Source organism: Didymosphaeria variabile (assembly GCF_027946475.1).
Source record: "Didymosphaeria variabile strain IMI 356815 chromosome Unknown scaffold_2, whole genome shotgun sequence".
In the NCBI taxonomy this organism is placed as follows: Eukaryota; Fungi; Ascomycota; class Dothideomycetes; order Pleosporales; family Didymosphaeriaceae; genus Didymosphaeria; species Didymosphaeria variabile.
Window position 1 is genome coordinate 668,948 of NW_026611621.1, and position 20,770 is coordinate 689,717.

Consider the following 20,770-nt stretch of genomic DNA (forward strand, 5'->3'; position numbering starts at 1 on the left):
ATCTCAGCTTCAATAGACTCATAGTTCCGAGTGGAAGCTACTTAGTATGTAGGGAATTCTCAGAATTCGAAGCGGTTATTTAATACTGCAGAGGAACATGCACTCATTCACGATTTGACAGCAATGTGGAATTTCATTTCGAGCAATGCACGAGTCATCTCATTTATTTCAATCACCAGGACTGAATGTTCATAGTCCTAGGAGGTCGCCCTGCACCGTGGGCGACAACTGGGCCATCCACATTCGCCTTTCATTGAGCAGATATAGCTCACTCTTTCGCCCAAAACAGAAATTTGCGCATCCTTCCGGTACCACTATCTTTCCGAGTAGGGTACCATCCGGGGCCCACACATGCACACCGTCTCCGCATCCGCTGTAGACGTTCCCAGCCAGGTCGCACTTGATTCCGTCTGGAATGCCTCGATCTGCGAACGCAAATAATCTCTTGTTCGTAAGGAATTGACCACCATTACTAACGATCACGTCGAAGGCATAAATCGAGGCTGGTCTAGCAGGCGAGTAGACCCCCGGACATGTCGTGTCTCCTCGAACGCCCGCGGTATCCGTGATGTACAAGATCTTCTGATCGGGCGAGAAGCACAAGCCATTCGGTTTCTGAAGGCTGTCCTCTACGGCCCTGACATTTCCAGTAAATGGGTCGAAGCGATACGTCTGAGCAGGTAATTGCGGCACAGGGCGTATGCCCTGTTCGTGCCCATACGGCGGATCGGTGAACCATATGCCACCATCTCTGTGCACCACAACGTCGTTTACGGAGTTGAACCAGCGGCCATGGTAATTCGAGAGGAGTTTAGTGCTACGGTACTGTCCGGTCATAGTGTCGATGTGCGTGGTCATGTAAGTCAGACCACCAGGTTCGGTGAGAGACACTTGCTCGCAGAACAACACCCCATCTTTGTAATTTACTCCACCATTTGCCAAAAGGATATCCGGCCCTGGTTCCACAATCTCAACGTGATAATCTGGCTCCTTGGTGTCATCAGTGTTGCCAGTCGTTTCGCTAGTTCTGAACACTCTAGAGATTTGAACATATTTCTTCCCGTTCTTGACCATATGGTTGCTTGTGATGAATATATCGTCAGTAGCCGGAATATACACTCCAGCCTCGTGGGCGAACGTTCCCGTTGTATCCTCGGCAATTATGCGAAGAGTCGGTTTGCTTCTGAGGATGTCCAAAAAGTGACTGTCATACAATAAAAAGCCAGCCGATCCCTCAATCAATGAGTTAGAGGGTGAGGCGGCGAAGTACTCGAACTTCTACGATGTATATTGTGAGGGATAGATGACAACATTCTCGCTGGTGGATGACGCCATTGACGGTCTCGAGGGGGACTTCAGGATTGTGTTATCCTTTTCACAATGGGATAAAGATGGTGCTGAAGGGCCAAAGCTACGTTTTTAAGTTGTTCATGTACAAGAGACGCTTTGACCAGTTCTCCACATGGGCATTGGTTCAATGTGAAGTCGCACTATAATAGCGCCGGGATACTAGATCTTCTGGACCTGCATATCTGTCACAGGGCCTCGAGACAGCCAAGCATGAAAATGATCGTAACCACAGAAGGAGCACATATGCGGATTGCCTGCTCCTAAGCAAGTTGCTTCCTTTCTTTGAGGCCAACCTTTTCCTATTAGAGGACACTCATGAGAGCCGGCCTGAACGGCCTTTCATTAAGTACATGTTCGTAGTAAGCATTCCTCAACACACGGTATAGCCTCCATCTACCTTGATTTCTTGTCCTGTGATATAGTTAGAAGCATCTGATGCTAGGAATGCTACGGTTCCCATCAATTCTTCTGGTGGACCCATTCGGCCTTGCGGAATCTTTGACTCCCATTCAGCCTTCAAGCCCGGATTTTCTGCTAGGATTGGCGCTTTCCTGCGAATTGTTAGCTGTTGCATCTACCATAGATTTGTGCGGAGTCACACATCGCTATTTCAGTGATCATGTAACCGGGACTCAAGGTGTTCACTCGTATGTCTTTGCTGGCCCATTCGACGGCTAGGCTAGCTGCCAGATGTCGCACAGCTGCTTTGCTCGAGTTGTACATGGCCTGTGGCTGGGGCACATTAACAATGCTTCCGCTGATACTCCCGATAAAAACCATGTTTCCGGGCTTTTTGTTTGCTATCAAGTACTTCGCGACCGCGGTAGCACTATAAAACGTGCCTTCCAAATTAACGCTAAGCATTGCTTTGATCTGTTCAGATGTCATATCAACAGCCTTTACGTTCTGACAATACCCAGCGCAGGTGACTAGATTCGTGATTTCTCCGTGCTCCTCGAGCACCTCTCGGATCGATTGGTCGACTTCTGACTTTTTGCCCACATCAGCATAATGCGCTGTGATATTGGGTACACTGCGGCATCCGTTAACGAACAAACTGGGTGGTTTCCGAATCTTCTTACGGTTGTCCCGAGTGCAGTTGCCGGAACTCTTCTCTGATCTCCTTAGCCCGTTCGGCAGCCTCTTCGTCTGCCAATGCGGGCGACAATGGTTAGCACATGATATATTTAGCATCCCTAGCAGATGTCGTAGGCAGGACAATATGACTTACTGTGAATATCAACAATGGCAAGGTTCGCACCGCTTAGGACCAGTGATCGGCTCATGGCTAAGCCCAAGCCTCGAGCACCCCCTGTGATGACTGCAGTTTTGTCCGCGAGGGAAAATACCGGAAGCGTGGGACGATAGGCACTTGTGTGAGCATGTCTGTTGGACAAGGAGGTTCCGCGCAGCGCGCATACGCCCCAACAAGTAGGTTTGTATCTCATGGTGGTATAGTAAAAAGACTTTGGAATCTGAAAGAAGGGTAAATCTAGCTGTGTCAAACAAGCATGCTCGAAACTGGCGACAGTATCGCCGACTCCCCGGATGCGGCACGGCTAGATCACCCTATATGTCTAGTACGTACCCCGCGAGTGGAGCCGGAAGCCCTCGCGTCGGGGGCACACTACAAGTAGCGCACGCAATCAAGGGTTAAGATCAGCCCCAAGAGAACCCCACAATATCCTCGGCTCGGTGGCTTCATCTCTTGACATTCGTCGTCTGCATGCACGTCGCCATATCCCCACGTTCCGACTCGGCTCGGCGTTTACATGGACAGAGCAAGGTCTAAGAAGGCAGCTTTGAACGAAGCGCGGCGGCAAAAGCGAAAATCCCGTGGGCAAGGTTTACGCAAGACGACTGGATGGTAAGCCACTAAATGCTCCAGAACATGGCTAGACATTTTCGGCTGACAAGTGCATTTTTGCTCTTACAGCACAACGTGCAAGCAAAGACACTTGAGATGTGACGAAGCTTTCCCGGAGTGTGGACAATGTATGAAGAGCAAGCGAGCCTGCCTCTATCCTACACGCGCGCGCCAATCACTGTCGTGTGCTTCTCATAGTGGCGATGTACTCAGCCCAAATGAGCCCGGCACGCTGCAGATGCCAGAGTCCCCTATAGCCGATAATTCTGATCAAACGGCCGAAGTCACGACGCGTCCTGCCATTGCCCCGACAGCTACCGTCGAAAGTTGCATTTCAGACGATCCTAACCGTAACTACCGTCCAGCACCTACGCCACCAGATGCAGCCTTCTACAGGTGGTTTGGTCTTCTGGCTGGTGATGTTATCGCCCCGAATCAGTACCTCAGTCCTCTAATTGACCAAGCGACACCTCTGGAACTAGAAACTACCCAAAATATAGATTCTCCCCAACTCGTGAAAGGCTTATCGTGGCAGACGTTTCAACAGAGATACGCCATTCCGACCGATTTTGCACATTGCTTGTCTAATACAACGTCCTCTGGGACAGCCTCGCATGATACTTGGCGCGGGTCTTTACCGAAAGAGCTATCAGACTTCGAACGGTCTCTGTTTCACAACTTTGTGACAAGCATCAGCTCATGGGTATGCGAAAATTTCCATGAAACACCATGTACGCACGTCCTGCTTACGGATTCCTGGATTTTCTAGATTGATATCTATGATACTCAAAAACACTTCTCCATCATGGTACCACATCTGGCTGTAAGTGCGCATTACACCTCCTGCGTGTATTCCTTTGGCATCTACAGTCCAAGTACTAACAACACATAGATGCACGATGCGGGTTTAATGACTGCGATCCTCGCTCTATCGTCCCGGCAACTGTCTATCAGTCCCGACGCTAGCCCAGCTGAGCGCGACCGCAACGTTGGCTTACAGTACTACTATGAGACTCTACACTATTTGCAAAAGGCTATGTGTGCAGAAGCATACACCATCAGCTTGGAGCTTCTAGCAACTGCTCTCATCGTCTCCATGTACGAGATGCTCGACGATTCAGGTAGCGGCAGCGGTTGGGAGCGCCATCTGAAAGGTGTGTTTTGGATTCAAAGAAGCCAGCTCATACAAGGGGAGACTGGTGGGCTGAAATCAGCTGTCTGGTGGGCCTGGCTTCGGCAAGACATCTGGGCCGCATTCCGGGAGCGACGTAAAACCCTCAGTTTTTGGACACCTACGAAGGCGCTCGCAGCTCTAACATCCTACGAGCTAGCTGCCCGGGTCATATGGCTTTTTGCAAGGGCTGTGGACTACTGCTCTGATGAAGAGGTTGCCAGTGGCGAACTCGACCTAACGATGCGGGCTAAGAGAGCAGATACTATTTTTGGCATGTTGTACGACTGGAAGAGTAGTCTTCCACAAGAGTTCGAGCCTCTTCCTCAAATAAATACGACTGCTCTGTCTGGAACCATGGAACCTCTGTGGATTCATCCCCCAGCATTTAGTATGCTTGATACCAAGACATACCACAAGGACCAGCAAAGCTGACTACGACGACAGACGTATCAATGCAGCTTCATCATGCTTCACATATTCTCGTGCTGCTTCACAAACCCTCGAACGGAGGCATTCATGGCTTTCTGGAGCAACATAATAGATTGACCACTTTTGCCAATACAATATGCCGATTAGCAATGACAACTACAGATCCAGCCTCGATGTTGATATCCATACAATGCTTATATATTGGTATATTACCCGCTCCACCTTCTCGGCGAAGACTGAGATGCCGTTTTGGAACTCATTGCTGACGAGTCCTGTAAGCTGGCTTGAGTATGCAAGATGCGCAGCATCGTGAATTGGTAATTCGCTTGATTGATGATCGCCAACAGGCGATCGGCTGGCCTCGTCAGTCGCTGAGCGATGATTTACGGGAAAAGTGGGTAAGGTTGGACGTCGCCTCTGAAGCTTGAAGGTCTGTGAGATGGTAACACGATAACGAGAGTTTAAGAGGGGGACGTCGCATTCCATGAATCTCGTCCGCCTTTAATGTTAATGGGAAGAAGCGTTTGAGGCGTATGCCACAGGACTTAACTGGCCTGGTATTCGTCAGTTCTGTGGGCCCATTCATCGTAAAGGAGTCTGAATCAGACGCGCAATTGCTGGAAGCGATACCAAGACGTCACGGAGCTATTGAGCCGCAGAGTCGCAAATATCGGGCATAGGGCGACAAACCCTCGTCTCGGGTTGCCTTCGGTTCGAGCGCCCGGCAAAACCTACGTAATGCGAAGTACCTAGGTAACTCATAAAGGTTCTCCTAATACCTAGTAAATATTCACGGCCTCACTGAATATTCCACGAACTCCTCTACCCTTAAGGTCCACGACGCGAAGGTACTTCAGCATGAGCCCACCGTCCAACTGGAGGGAAACGAATAAGAGCAACCGTGTTCTGCGTGCCGCCGAAGAAGGACGCTATGGGGTTATCGCTGCTATAGCCTACAACATCGAGCATATCCTCGGCTTCGTGAAAGCAGCAGAGGTCGCCAAATCGCCTATCATCATCCAATTCTTCCCATGGGCTGTGACATACTCCTCAGGTTTGCTTATCCGTGCTGCAGCGGATGCAATTCTACGATCGCCAATGCGAGACCACATTGTGTTGCATATGGATCATGCCCAAGACTACAATCTCATCATGTCTAGCGCTGATGATCTTCCCTTCGACAGCATTATGGTCGACATGAGTCACTTCGAGAAAGAGGACAATTTGAAAAAGACCAGAGAATTAGTCGCCTATTGCCAGCATAGGGGTATTGCAACAGAGGCAGAGCCGGGTCGCATTGAGGGTGGTGAGGATGGGGTTATGGACACAGCCGACCTCGAGGGTAGCAAGACAACGCCCGAGGAGATAGAGGAATTCGTTGCGACCGGTGTGGACGCGCTAGCACCAGCGTTCGGGAACTGCCACGGAGAGTATGACTCCAGGGGACCACAGCTTGATTTTCCACGGTAATCCCTCAGCCCTTTCCCAAAGGACGCTATAGCATGCCTTGCCCCTGCTGCATTGCTCCTCGAAGCTAGCACTCCTAATATAGTTTGCTGACGATTGAGAAGCCTTCGCCAAATTCGTACGAACATAAATAACCGCGTTCGAATAGCACTGCACGGGACTAATGGGTTCGAGCCCATGTTGTTGCAACAGTGCATTGCAGAAGGCTGCTCGAAGATTAATGTCAATCGCATCGTATTGGACGATTACTACCGGCATCTTAGGGAGCACGCACCTTCGATGTCACATACGCAACTTATGGAGGAAGGCACTCAGAAAGTCATCGTCCTAACCGTTCGATGGATGCATATCTGCGGGAGCGCAGGAAAGACCGCATAATCTTGTAGAATAGTAATCTCACACCCGATTTGCATTCACCGTCCGTCTATTCAACCGTATTGGCCTATTGACGTCTCAGTGCAATTCACCAGGCCTGTGATAGAGAGCAGTGAAATTTCTAGTCAAAGGAGACGTCGTAGGGTGGAACAGAAATTCCAGCAGCATTCTCCAATACCGAGTGCGAAACACGATGGACATGTCCCATAGCGAAGCCGCAGTGGCAAGCGACACGAATTAGCAACATACCAAACTGTAGAAGAACACCCTCGCGACAGCTAAGATCACTAGACAGTCTTCTTCCGATTTCCCCGCAGCCTCTCTCAGCCTTGCAAATCCCACGAGTATATTCGCCGGCACGCCTGGACTCCACGCGGCAGGGTCTCCAGTCATGAGCTGCATTCTCCAGATTCTTGAGAGACGATGGAGAATAGCGGGCATCTACTAAGTCGACTAACGTCCGGCTAGAACGAAAGAGGAAGTGCTAGTCTGCCTCGATTCCATTTTGGTGCGCTGGCAACTCGCCTGACCCTGCTGTTAGGCTTGCCCCGACGTGACATCTCAATCACTCTGCAAATATTCCACAAACATGTATCCTGATATGACTCTAACTAGACTCATACCCTATAGGTAGCTAACTTTGAGCTTAGATCCATACCGCGGACACCTTATGAACATATCCAAACCGATATCGCAATATTGTGTGAAGTCTGAACAAGATCAATATCTATTTGGAGCTTACCGAAAGGAGCAGGGTTAGACGAGCGAGATGAGCGAGACGGGCTGCCCCTGATTCTAGTCGACCAACTAGCAACTCGGATGTCGGTGATCCCGACACGAGAGTGGAAATCAACTTTCTATCCTTCTCCGCAAAACACGGTCGTCAGACTCGTGTTCGATGAATTACAGCAACCTGTATGTCACCATCATGCCTGGTACTCTGGTCCATGGACTCGATATCAATCAATCTTGTGTTAGTAAGGTTGAATTCGGCAATAGTATTGACTAATAGTAGTACTATCCCAACCGGTGCTCGTGCGTCTGTTCAGCAGAGTCTGGCCCGCGAGTGGCTTTGGCGTTTACAGTCTGGTTCAAGAATGTGGCGTTTCCTCTGCACAAGGTCAACTACTATTGACGAGCCGCCCTACGATTGAAAAGAAACTCATAGTCGTCTCCTCGGCTGCTTCAACGAAATATCCTCCTCCTCAGTCCTACTAGTGGCATTCGCTCCTTGCACAATGAAGTTCCAGGCACTCACTTTGCTTGCAGCTACGGTAACTGCTTCAGCAAACTCGTATTACCCAGCTTGCAAACCAAAAGGGTACTCAACAAACCTCTCCAAGAAGGATGCCCAGCGGTGCTACCAATCAATTGCTCAGATAGGCCTTCGTATCGCAACTTGCGAACCTCCGGCTAGGACCATCACGTCGATAAAATCGGTCCGCCCCGAAGTTATCATCACAAAGACGATCAAGCCTTGCCCGTTTACAGCCAAAGTAACAACTACGACTACCAAGACGGGCAACCCTGTCAGTCAACCCACAGTTACTTTAACCGCAACATTGACTGCAGTCGTTACCACTACGTCTACAGACATAAGTACCTCAACAGAGGTCAGCACCGTGACAGCAACGGACACCACAGCTATCACCATTATCACGACAGATACTTCAACGACCACCTCCACAACGACGGTTCCATATACCCCAGTAACAACATGTGCCGCCCCTGGCAAGCGTGGGCTTGCCTTTGGTAGGGGAGCGAAGCAGCAGCTGCCGGCTTCTTGCTCAGGTCTTCTTACATCTACTGCACCCGCGCCAGTAAGAACTGCTACAGTTACGCGAACTCTGCCGGCGTGCACTATCACTAGATACACTACAGGAGCGCCAACTACCAGCACAAGAACCATTACTGTCACCAAATATGCTGCCGGTATTACCCTTGCAGCCCCGGAGACGACCTCAACCGTCACTACAAGCATTACGCAGACGGAGCACACAACTTCGATTTCGACAGACTCGCAAACCTCCACGGCCCACGTTACCTCAACCGATACGCTCAGTCAAACCTCAACCGTGACAACCACCGCAACAGCCACTGCCACAGCCGGAGCTTGCGATAACGTCGCCGCCTTGCAAGTTAGCGACGGTCGCTCTCTATCAGGCCCCAACGCCGTGCTCGGTGCGAGGAGCGACGCCAACAGCCGCGACGCCGCCCGATCCTGCTGCGGAAACTGCTACTTGAATCGAGACTGTGTCTTCTTCCGTGTCGGGAATAATGTTTGCGAGCAGTTCTTCACGCAGAGGAATGTCGTCAACCCTTGCACCTCGGGTTCATGCAGTCGCGGGCTTACTCCGCTCGTTGTGGGTCCAGCCGATGGATACGATTATTATATTGGAGGGTGCGCTGGGCCGCAGGTTGGATGATGGACCTTATGCTTCTGTTAATGTAGTCTTAATTCATAGTAATCTTAATCTGCTCAATGATCGTTAATTCGGGATGTGTAAGCTATGTTTATCTCTCAAGCTCTACGCGTGTATGCCATGACAGCTCTTGCATAGACAGCCAAGTTACCCCAAACTGCACAATACAACTGTAGGGCTTTTGGTACTATCCGTAACAACTCGGTTTGCTAGCTTTCCTGCGGAAATGGGGGCGGGATCTGCTATAGTTCGCTGCCATTCAGTACTTTAAGTTCACTGAGCGTTTGCTCCACCGGAAATTTGAGCATGATTGGACGTCTTCGTGGAGAATGCCTCGGACGATTGCCAATTCCTGTACTTCTGACAGCAAGTCTTACTCTCGCATGCTAGAGCTTGGAGCGGCATACCTAGGTAGCATGTGCGGCGTGAGAGTAATTACAGTGATCCTGGATGTCTTGTAGAAATTACACACGATCGCTCACGAGTTGCGAGGTTCGGCGTGAGAGTTCGTTACTCACGGAGTCGATATACACTACATGTGCCTCCTCACAGAACAGCCATGGGACCTCGCATTCTGATTGGGAGCTGTCGGGCGCACCTTCCCGCTGCTCACCTAACGCCACCCACAACCTCGACAGCTCTCTGCTACCTCTTTGGCAACATATTTTCATTCTGGTCTTTCGGCATCGAGCTGCGCCTCGCAGCCCCATTCGGCCCGCACCACTACGCTCCCACCATTGTGGTCTCGGCGCTTACAATGCGATCCCTGGCAACTGATTGGCCTGTCTCGGCCCCTCGCGCTATGGGGAGCCGCACCCTTCGCAGATGCAATGTTTGTAGCGTTTCACCATGCAGACTGGAATGCTGTGCCGCAAATGCTGGATCGCAGAAGAATGCGTTCGCTCGCCGCAGACCATCAGCCTCGTGCTGCGTGTGCCAACTATCTCGTATCGCTTCCGCTTCGTGCTACAGGTAGACGACGATGGGCATTAAAATCACTCTTCCCAGACCGAAATGGTTCCCTTCACGACGACATGGCGTAGTCACACCTAGCCATCCCACGACGAACGTGTCGACATCGAAGACGTGGAAAACCTCCGTGACCTCGATTCCGAGTTGGCCACAGGAACCCAAGCCATTGAAGAAGCATACCAAGTTGTCCTACCTGTTCATGATCGGAGACATCGTCTTGCTCCTCTTGCCGGTCTACTTCATTCGTCAGCGAATACATGCCTTGGATGCAAATATAATGCTTACAAGGACTAGTGCTCGCTGTCGCAGTAGCAGTGTTGATGGAAAACCGACCCAGCACAACGCATTTGGTCCCAAAGTGGAGTCGGCTATGGACCTTGTAAGTCCAACACAAATACAAAGCTGTCGTTCGTTGCTTATCTGGACTAGGGACCAACCATTTTCCCGATCGTCTTTGCTGCAATATGCGGGCGCAGTCTGAAAATGATAGCCCGTTACATGGCCGAACGGGGAACAAAACTTGGTACCCTGGAACTGCTGATGGCAAGTCAGTCAGTCTGGGGTACTGTGGAAAGTCAGCTACTACTCCATAGGCTTACTATTGTCGGGGTGAACCTTCTCTTCCTGTGGACCCTATCTCCACTTGGCGGCCAGGTACGGGTCCCCTATTCCTGATTAAGCTCCTTGTGGGTTGACAAGCTATCACCTCACACTAATCGATAATATAGGCTTCTCTGAGGTTGATGACACGTGAACATCGAGGCACTGAATCGTCCACTAAGCTTCGGTATATGAGCACAGGACCCGCAAGTACCCTATTGGGCTTAGCCACTACATACGTAGATAATGGCAAGTTTGCGGACGCTGCAGCTCTCTATAGCGCGGCTCTTATGGCTCCGGAAGCAGGAAAGCTAAGTCAGCAGGATCCCTGGGGAAATGTGAAGATTCCGATCTTGAATCCGTCAAACCTATCCAGCCCGATGACCGGACAATGGCAAGATGTGAAGTCCTTAATTCAAACACCCGAAGCCTACAGCTCCTTAGTAGGCCTACCTGTGGTTGGTCTCCCACTCAATGAGAGTTCAAGCTTCATTATCGAGACGACTTATCTTGTGGTCGACTGCGAGCCTTTCAAAAAGTCGCCATATCCGAGCAATATCACGTCGCAGATACAAAGGACCAATTATACACGATTGGAGGAACTGGTTCCTGGTCAGGTCTGGTCGGATAAGTCCATCAAGAACGACCCTTTCAAACCCCAGGAACGCATTACATCGTTCTTCATCGACACCGATCGATCTACTTATGGTAGCACAAATGACACAGAAGGGGTATTGACTGCACGCTTGGACGCGTTCCTTGGAAACCAAAATACTACCATTCTGCGCAACGGTAACGATACAGTTCGCGAGCCCCGAAAGCTGCTTTTCGCTGTGAGTACTCCCCTGCCAATGCAACTTGCCCTCAATTCTTTGCCATAAATACCTTCTATACATTACACGTTGAGCAGATAGAATCTGTTGGATGTGTTCATATTTCCCACCGTTCAGATCATATCCTCACTGATGATGTCCTCTAGTCGGTGTATCCGAGAGGCGACAAGGAAGATGGTCAATTCGACCTCAATGTCGCACATTGCTTGGTATCTCAAGCCCACGTAGAAGTCGGTGTTCGTTGCCAAGGGACTGTATGTTCTGCAGACCGAATGAGAAGGTCCCTGTCCGATTCTCGACCCACCAACTATACCGGGCTGGAACATCAGTTAATAACCTACGGACTCGCTCAAAACTTTCCACTTGCTGTTGCGACCGGCGTCCTTGCCTCCACCGCAACGGAACGCTTTCTGGCCAACAGCTCCTCGTACCCTTTTGTTCAGAATGCCTTTTCGAAAGCTAGGGAGTCTTACGTTGATCTTTCAGCGGTTCCTAAGGAGGCGTTCTCGAGTAGACTAGGCCTGCTTCTGAACACTTATTACCAGCTGAGCACACAGCCCTTAGGGTATTTTGGAAGTTTATCTCGAAATCTCTCCTTGTATGGACCCGATGTCCTGCCGGCCACCGATGTTGATGCATATCTACCAGCTAATCTATCAAGCGTCAACATGACGTTTCTGGATCTGTGGAGTTCGTTCGAGGCTCGCGTCCAGGACAATCAGGCTCCTTTCATCGGTGCCACGACGACGGCGAACGTAACGACAACCGAAGAGGTATTTGTCTGTAACTTCGCCTGGCTTTCGCTCCTGCTCGCTGCTTCGAACGTCATACTTATCACCGGTATCGTTGCATTGATATTGAAGCGGATGACACTCGGCCCTGAGTTCTTCGGCCCGGTCGCTAGCATGACGTACGAAAATCCATTCGTCAAAATACCGGAGGGCGGAAGTACGCTGGATGCCATGGAAAGAGCGAGGATCATGCGAGACGTCGAAGTGTACGTGGCTGATGTTGCAGGCGAGAAAGATGTTGGTCACGTCGCCTTCGCCGCTGGTGTGCCTCTGCGGAAGTTGGAGCGTAGCAGGACGTACGCGTGATTTGGTTGCAGTACCGCAATGGAACCTGGACCCACACTTTGGACTGAGTTAGCACAGGATCTATCGTACGAGAGTTGTATACAGCATTGCGTCTGAGACTGTCTGTTGCTGAGACTACGAAGCATGAAGGTGACGACAGAGCAGTGGCTATGCCACGATGCCGGACAGCGAGTGTGACATTTTTGAGATTGCCTCCGCGGCTTGGTGGGGTTAGTATATCATGGCCCGAAGCTCGTTCGGCTTTGACAAAGAGTTGGCAGTGGTAGCCTGGGGGCGGAATGCAGTGTTTCCAGGTCTCTGCAAATGACCGCGTTCTCGGGGCGCAGCACTAATCGAAACACGGCGGACAATCACGACGCTACTTTACCAAACCAGACCTCTACGGGATTGGGCTGCAATCGGAACGCATAACAGGTTCGGAGGAAACCTAACCGAAAAGGAAGGATACACTGGTCTGTGGTTGCATTCTGGTGGCCTCGTGAAGGATCAACTAGGAAGACGCCTTCGGACCTACGAGACAGGCGAGACAGGGCTGTCATCCGCACGACCAGGCGATCCACATCTCGATCAAATCAGCCAGGCGCTTTTCCTTAGGCCAATGTTCTGCGCCGTCGTGCGAGAGTTGTGACAGATGCAGGTGCACTCTCCACTATGGAGAGACAAGCTCTTAACGCAGGTATAATGATTACGAACTTGGGCACAGTGGAAAACTAGGACACGAAAGACTCACCAATCGGCCATTTTTGACAAGGATGGCTGTGCCATGGCTCAAACAAGCTTAAAACATCCTGACAACCCCAGTCAGCCGGATTTTTCTGCGGCCCGCTAAGCGACTCCGGTATGACCAATGACCTATTCGGTGGACACCTCGAAACAGAACCTCCTCACGGAGGCGACCAACATGGACAGCCGTGATCCTGGACCGGCCTTCCATTCTCGGATATCGCATCAATGTACCTGAGCCAGACAACCTAAGAAATGCGCTTCCTTTGGCTGGTAGCCTCATGACGATCAGCCCCAGTTTCGCACGTACCTTCGTAGGCGCTGGCACGGTGGATTAGGTGATGCCTGGCCGGCTGATGTTTTGTTTCCGGACTACCATGTTCGAAACTACTGGTAATTAGGGATCGTCATAGGAAACTCCGACGATGGGTAGGCTGTGTGGCGGACGACAAGGGAGGCAGTAGGTGGTAGAGGGAAGGTCTGGACGTATATAAACGTCTGGCACAACAATCACTATAGCCATCATCTCATCACAGTCTTTCCAACGCTCTACATTCCTTCAGCTTCGCAGTTCTTTCTTCTTTTCTAGCCGGGCTAGTTTTCGATTTCAAACACACTCCTTCAAACAAATTCCAGTCGTTGTACGATTCCAACATTATCAAGATGTCTTTCCGATCTGCTCTCCTCGCGGCTTCTGCCTTCGTTGCGGCTACCAACGCCCATATCACCATTTCCAACCCGGTCCCCTACTCTGCCGATCAAGTCAAGATTGACAAGGCCGCCATCACGGCTGACCAATTCCCCTGCAAGAGCCAGTATGGCTTCACGGTCACTCAGATGAACTCGATGAAGGTTGGCGAGACCCAGAAGCTTGAGTTCGACGGTAGCGCCGTCCACGGAGGCGGTTCTTGCCAGCTCTCCTACACCACCGACACCACGCCCACCAAGGACTCCGTGTTCAAGGTCATCAAGAGCATTGAGGGTGGCTGCCCCGGTGTTGAAGGAACCAAGTCCTTCGAATACCAACTCCCTGACAGCATCCCCAACGGCAAGGGTACCTTTGCCTGGTCTTGGTTCGCCAAGATGTCGGGTGCCCCCGAGTTCTACATGAACTGCGCTCCCATCGATGTCACTGGTGGTGCGAGCGATGCCTCTGGTCTCGATGCCCTTCCCGACATGTTCGTCGCCAACATCGCCTCCACCACCTGCACCAGCCCGCTTAACCACGCCGTTAAGTTCCCCAACCCGGGTGAGAACCTCGAGGATGGCGGCACCAACGATACCGAGGACCCCACCGGCGACTGTGGTGCTAAGGGCTCTACTCCCAGCACTCCTTCTGGCGCCCCTGCTGAGTCTGCCCCCGCTGAGTCTGCCCCTGCCTCTGCTCCTGTCGAGTCTGCACCAGCTACCTCCGCACCCGCTGTCTCCGCCCCGGCTCAGTCTACTCTCGCCACTATCGCCACCTCTGCTCCCGTTGCTTCTGCGCCCATTGCCTCCGCACCCGTTGGCACTGCTCCTGGCATGTCCAGCGGATATGCCATGCCTACCAGCGCTCCCGTTAGCCCGGGAAGCGGCAGCGAGACCGGTGGCTCCACCGGCGGTTCCACCAGTGGCTCATCTTGCTCCGGCACCGGCATTGTCTGCAACGGATCTACTCAGTTCGGTCTCTGCGACGGCGGAAAGGTGGCCGTCTGGCAAGCCGTTGCCCCCGGTACCACCTGCTCCAACGGCAACATCCAGAAGCGCAGCATGTGGTACGGCCGCCCTGCTCTCCACGCTCGCCGTGTTTAAATCCTGCCTTCCATTCCTTCACAAAACCATGAGTGGTAGCGCTTTGTTTCGTGTACATTCTCTTCTTACTTCACTTATTCTAGATTCATTTTTGGGGGTTCTGAGACCGCGAAGCTTGGGGATTGTGCATCTTTGTTCTTTTTGTAACTGCAAAGCATAGCCAGCGTTTGGACTCTACTGTAGAGCCAGACTGTTCTCAAAGTGCTTGAGAATAGGTACAAAGCAAATGAAAATCATTCATGATAGATCATCCTCTTGACGTGTTTGCGTGAATACCATCTGCATATCACGATTGCTCAGCTAATTTTGTCACTATTCAAGGATATGGAGAGGCTATGGGTCTACCCTTGTTCGGACTGTCCGATGTTCACATGCCTTGAAACGCGCGGACACGAAAGCCTACTTGCATGTCACTCCCCCACACTCTGCAGATCGTCGCAGTGTCCGAAATGAAGAAATCTCCACCACCACTACCTTCCTCCTACCAATACCTCACACGGTAACCTTCCCTCTCTGTCACCTTCCAACCCAGGACACGCACGTTTCACATCTACCTGCTCGAGAGGATGTTTCTCGCTCTCGAGCATGATTCGTTAAACCCTCTTCTTGGTCGTTTCAGTAGGCATAGCCAATCACAGCGGCCCTCTCAGCGCAGATGTGAAACGAAGGCCCCCGTCGAGGGTGGGCCTACAGGACGTATCCTGGATTGGCGCACAGCCACATGGACGCACGCATGTGGCTAGGCTGCACATCGCGATTCACTCCACTTGCTTCCATGCGAATATTCCCTGCGCAGCTGGACATACGCTCCATCTCAAAATCTAGGGCAAAAATCCTCTACCTACTTTGATATACAAGGTGGTGTAAGACTAAATTAAAGTTGCAGGATTCGCGGAGTTCTGATTAAACTGTGGTCTGCGCCAACGTTAGGAGAGAAAAGATGACGGGGCGGATTATGTGAGAGTTTGAGATAAAGTTGTCGGGCAGGTGGCGGTGCGCGAGGTTAAATTTAAGCTGCTGATGGGTGTGGATCGGGCGACAGCCGTGAAAGGTTTATTTAGAGGGTACGCTTGCGAAGTAGGACGTGCGAGGGGGAGTGTAGTGTGCGTTTGGTATAGGTCTGTAGATGACATATTTGAGGGATAGAGTGCAGTGTGCTTTGCCCTCTACTGTGTTTATTAGTTGTCGATGCAGCGGGTGCTCTTCAATCGCCAGATTCTTTTTTAGGATTTCTTTCAACATACTCAGACATCTGGTCTCACGATGCTCAGTACTACAGGTATTCACTTCGGTCGCTCTCGCCAACGGTCGTCTCGCATCCCAGCGCACCAATCCCGGAGTCCGTCGCCACTCGCACTCTGCTGCTTCGGAAAAGCGCACCTTCGGTCTCTTCAAGGCCGAGGAACGACGTGCGGTTCTTAGTGTAAGGAATCTCGAGTCAACGAAGTCCGGTAAGGCGTACCGTCACGTGGCACCGTGCGAGGGGCGCGCGCGAAGCCCCGCGAAATAGGCCCCTAGAGCACAACTAATTCTTGTACAATTGCTGTAAAGAAGAAGACGTGCGCATTGTCTCAAGATGATGCGCGACCAGCTGTTTAAAATTCCAACTGGGCCTTCAATACATCCAGGTAGCCAAGATCAAGCCCGAGTATGTAGTAGAAAGGTAATACAGCTGATTTAGAGCTGCTGGGTATCAAATTCTCTCTTAACCACGTCTGCATACACGAATATACTACATAGTCCTACACAAAATTTCTCACTCATGCTGCACAAGTAGGATTCCTCTGGTTCGGCCATCTTCAATAGAAGCCCGCGACTCTACACCGCTATACTCTTCCTCGGGCGGCCACTCGATTTCCTCCTGTCGCCGGCCATGGAGACATCATAAGCAGCCGCGTGCACCACGGGCGTAGCATCGCCACTCCTTGCTTTCTTTTCCTCGTTCTCAGCCTCCGCGCCACCCTCTTTTGGCAATCTGAATGCTAAGAATGTCTCCTCTGCTCTTCTGCATGTGTCGAACACCTGATTCATGTATTTCTCTACGGCATCCGGCGGACGAATGGCACGTGGCAGCGTCTGAAGTATGTCTGGATGACCGCTCATCACAAGAACGGTGACAGGTTGGTAGAACTCGATGTCTTTGATATCAACCTTTTCGTCGAAGTCTTCAATTCGCGGTGGGGGAACGTAGGGTGTGGCGGGCGGTAGAGGGGTGGTTGTTGGTGCTGGCGCCGCTGTAGGAGTGGCTTGGGCAGGTCCTGGGGTTGCGATATTGGGTGGAGCGCCGTTTGGAGTCGACACATTGTTTGCGTCACCTGCTGGAGTAGGAGTCGGAGTGGGCACAGTGCTGGCAGGAGCAGCAGGAGATTGAGCAACTTTCGGTGCTGGCGTGGCAGGCGTTTTTATGTTCGTGGCTGGCGGTGGTTTTGGCTTCATCTTTGTGACCAAGAAAGAGAATTTCGCGCCTGAGTTGTTGGGTAACCACTCCATAAAGCTGTATGTTGGAAAGTAGAACTTGTCCCCATTGCCCTCCTTGAAGTCAAACACCAGCGGACGATAAGTTGCCCTAGGCGCTTGATAAACGGGGGAATATTGCTGTGCATGGTGCTGATGGTACTGCTGCGGTTGATTATACGTTTGCTTGTACTTGTAGTTGCCGGGATGAGGTGCCTGGAGCGGTCCTGGGGGTGCTGGAGCCATCTGCGGTTGCTGGACGTGTGGAGGAGTAGGACTAGGAGCAGGCTGTTTGGGCGGTATCGGTTGTTGCTGCTCCTGCTTGGGCGGGGGCGGTGGTGGTGTTGGTGTCGGTGCAACTGATTGCGGAGGCGGCGCTATAGGCTGTGGACGTGGAGTGGTGGCTGGCTTTGGCGGAGGCGGAGGTGGAGGAGCATGCTGTATACCTGCATCCTTCTGCTTCTGTAGTATATTCGTAAGCTCGCTAATATGTCCTTGAAAGAACTCTAGCTGCTCTTTCGTAGCCTGCCCTGCGGCGACAATCTTCATGACAGCCTTGAGTTCAGGATCTTGCCCCGCTCGCTGTGCCAGCATGTGGATAACAGGATCGGGCGCAGGCGCTTGCGGCGGCGGGACTGGCTTTTGCGGCTGTGGTTTGGGCTGCGGTGGCCGTTGCTGCGGAGGCGGCTGATGTTGGGGTGGCGTGTGGTTGTATTGGTACGGGCTCTGTTGATTATGATTTGGCCATTGTCCATATGTCGGCGCCTTCTTTTGCACCTGTCTGACAGCCTCCCGCGGTCCATAGAGACGGATAGGAAACGTATGTGGTTCTATAACCAACTGTGCCTCGCCCACTTGTGGAAAGTTGCGCACAATCTCCTTCTGCCGCTGTATATTTTGCTTGTCCTCCTCAGTACGATCAGCGACCTTCTTCGGTGGTGTGAAAAACGCATGGAAGAGCCTGAAATTGGTGCCAGACACCCATATCGCGCGGGACCGCTGAAGAGAGGCACTAAGCACGCCACTGTGCTGTATGTCCTGATACTCTTGCGACGACAGATCGAGTGACTGCGGTTCTGACAGAGTCGGTAGTGGCTGGCCCTCTACGACTCGGAGGGGCAGGACGGGTTGCGAGGGTAGCTGTGGGCCCTCCGCGACGGGTGTGCCTGGAGTTGCATCTTTGATGGGCGCGACACTCGTTCGTTTGCGCTTTAGTGACTTCGAAGGTGGCTTGCTGGGCGTCTCTTTTGGCGGATCGGGGGTCGGGGGTACGGCTTCCTCCCTTGCGCGCGCCCTCGTCGACCTTCGCGGCTCCGACATGATGCTGTTTTCGAGAGGTCGATGCTGGAAGAATGTCGGGATCGGGATGACGGCGCGACACAGACGCGCTCTAGCGGGAATACTCACGTGACAGACGCGGGAGGGGCCGCGCTAGCTTCAATCATATGTGGGCCGCCTAATGAACGACATCGGGAAGAGAAGGGAAATACCTAATGCAGCTAACGACACGTCCAAGCGCTTCGGACTTGGGTCTTGTCACTCACACGATGCTGCGTCCTTGTTGCCAAACGCGAGCCCTGCAGAAGTGTATGTTTCCAATGCGAGAGTGGACTGAAAGGTCTGGCTCTCGCAATAAGGAAGCCAACTGCGTACCAATTTGCGATTCATTCCATCATGGGACAGTTTGGCATTCGAACGGAGATATCCATGGCCCATAGCCCGATTCGATAGAGATCCTCCGGCCGTTAGACTACGGTATGGTTTGTCACTGACCAGGTATCCGCTGGGCGCGTTGATCCGCCTTTAAGGCATGCATGCCCCCTCCGTGGGTCACTGATTCCCGGTCTTTCGAACCATCGCTTCGATTTCTGCGCCCACAGCGTCCTCAAAATGCGCTTTCTAGGTCGATTCTTCTGTATCGCGTCGCTTTCCTCTCACGCTCTGGCTACATGCTTCTTCCCCAATGGAAACGAATCGCCTGCAGATACTCGTCCGTAACGCTGGCTAAAACTTGAGAGGCCTAGGACTGACTCTGACAGCATGCAATCCGGATGCAGAAGTCAGCCATTGCTGCTACAAGGTGTGTCGCGCATGTTCCCTTACAAGTCCATGCATTAACAGTATATAGAACCAAGCATGTCTGAGTAACGGCCTTTGCGTTAGCGATCCACACAGCCCAATCAAAGCGCGATTGCATCGAGGGACCTGCTCCGACAAGACATGGGGGTCAGCAGACTGCCCAAATCATTGCACCAGCATTGCGGACAACGGAGCGCCAGTATTTGCCTGTAACCAAACCAACGTGGACTCCTACTGCTGCCTCGACGGCTGCGAATGCAATGCGTCGTTTGAAACGTTTCGATTCCCCAACGATGATGTTTACACCCTCACAGTAATCAGTGAGGCGTACACGAACACACATATTTCGACTTCAAGCTCAACATCGGAACCATCGACAGCTGTTTCGAAGAGCAAGAGTCCCACCGCAGCATCAGCCTCCGCCAGCGCAACACAGACTGACTCACCATCAACCCACACGGGTACCCAAACCGAAGACCAGGAAGAGAAACCCTCCTCGAACTCAGCCGCGATCGGTGCAGGCGTAGGTGTAGGAGTAGGCGCAGCGGTCCTCATCGGAGCATTAATAACGTTCCTCTTCTGGCGGCGCAGCAAGAAGCGCCAGCAGGACGAGACCAACCCATACACAAACAATGGCTTCCCACTCGATCAGAAGTCTATGGAGGCGGACGACAACAATACAGAAATGTATCCTACTTCGCGCGCAATCTCCAATGATCAAGGCGGCGCAACCACATACGCGTACTATGCCGAGACGGACCCCAGGTATGTCGTATATGCTCTGTTTGCATCGCGTATCAAAGCTAATCTGGTCCGCAGTGTAAATCCTTTTGTATCGCCCCAAGAACTACCGGTTGGAATTGCGCCGGTTGAGCTTCCTGCGAGTCCGAAGCATCAACCTGATTTCAAGCATCGATTTTAGGATTCTGCGCGTAAGCAGCCATTCGAATGGACATCAGAATGCGAATCATTGGAGGATGCAAGCCCGGGTTGTACGAGTACGAAGATCATATACGTGCATGTCAAATTTCGGCATTACCACGGCCGCAAACTACTTCCTTACGAGCCTCTGACAACATCTACTGTGCATTGACCTCGTTAAATATCGCGCTCTGCGCGTTGCTGACGTCCAATAA

General features: G+C 51.9%; 7 protein-coding genes across 7 annotated transcripts; 5 read left to right on the top strand and 2 right to left on the bottom strand.

The window, feature by feature from the left end:
- Window positions 1-189: 189 nt before the first annotated feature.
- Window positions 190-2,636, bottom strand: N0V89_001908 (uncharacterized protein; the record flags this gene model as incomplete). Its single annotated transcript, XM_056210719.1, has 5 exons — window positions 190-1,278; window positions 1,748-1,901; window positions 1,952-2,383; window positions 2,433-2,499; window positions 2,582-2,636. 5 exons carry the CDS (start codon window positions 2,634-2,636, stop codon window positions 190-192), a joined length of 1,797 nt encoding a protein of 598 aa, XP_056074192.1.
- A 1,386-nt stretch (window positions 2,637-4,022) lies between these two features.
- On the top strand, window positions 4,023-4,823 carry N0V89_001909 (uncharacterized protein; the record flags this gene model as incomplete). The annotated part of the gene is made up of 2 exons (XM_056210720.1): window positions 4,023-4,040; window positions 4,110-4,823. The coding sequence occupies 2 exons, from the start codon at window positions 4,023-4,025 to the stop codon at window positions 4,821-4,823; spliced, it is 732 nt and encodes a 243-aa protein (XP_056074193.1).
- A 481-nt stretch (window positions 4,824-5,304) lies between these two features.
- N0V89_001910 (uncharacterized protein) lies at window positions 5,305-6,290 on the top strand (the record flags this gene model as incomplete). The annotated part of the gene is made up of 4 exons (XM_056210721.1): window positions 5,305-5,313; window positions 5,474-5,480; window positions 5,567-5,573; window positions 5,669-6,290. The coding sequence occupies 4 exons, from the start codon at window positions 5,305-5,307 to the stop codon at window positions 6,288-6,290; spliced, it is 645 nt and encodes a 214-aa protein (XP_056074194.1).
- Window positions 6,291-10,848: 4,558 nt separating this feature from the next.
- N0V89_001911 (uncharacterized protein) lies at window positions 10,849-12,587 on the top strand (the record flags this gene model as incomplete). Its single annotated transcript, XM_056210722.1, has 3 exons — window positions 10,849-11,490; window positions 11,637-11,744; window positions 11,820-12,587. The coding sequence occupies 3 exons, from the start codon at window positions 10,849-10,851 to the stop codon at window positions 12,585-12,587; spliced, it is 1,518 nt and encodes a 505-aa protein (XP_056074195.1).
- Window positions 12,588-13,973: 1,386 nt separating this feature from the next.
- Window positions 13,974-15,101, top strand: N0V89_001912 (uncharacterized protein; the record flags this gene model as incomplete). The annotated part of the gene is made up of 1 exon (XM_056210723.1): window positions 13,974-15,101. One exon carries the CDS (start codon window positions 13,974-13,976, stop codon window positions 15,099-15,101), a length of 1,128 nt encoding a protein of 375 aa, XP_056074196.1.
- Window positions 15,102-16,919: 1,818 nt separating this feature from the next.
- N0V89_001913 (uncharacterized protein) lies at window positions 16,920-18,875 on the bottom strand (the record flags this gene model as incomplete). The annotated part of the gene is made up of 1 exon (XM_056210724.1): window positions 16,920-18,875. The coding sequence occupies one exon, from the start codon at window positions 18,873-18,875 to the stop codon at window positions 16,920-16,922; it is 1,956 nt and encodes a 651-aa protein (XP_056074197.1).
- An 816-nt stretch (window positions 18,876-19,691) lies between these two features.
- N0V89_001914 (uncharacterized protein) lies at window positions 19,692-20,556 on the top strand (the record flags this gene model as incomplete). Its single annotated transcript, XM_056210725.1, has 2 exons — window positions 19,692-19,699; window positions 19,956-20,556. 2 exons carry the CDS (start codon window positions 19,692-19,694, stop codon window positions 20,554-20,556), a joined length of 609 nt encoding a protein of 202 aa, XP_056074198.1.
- Window positions 20,557-20,770: the final 214 nt, after the last annotated feature.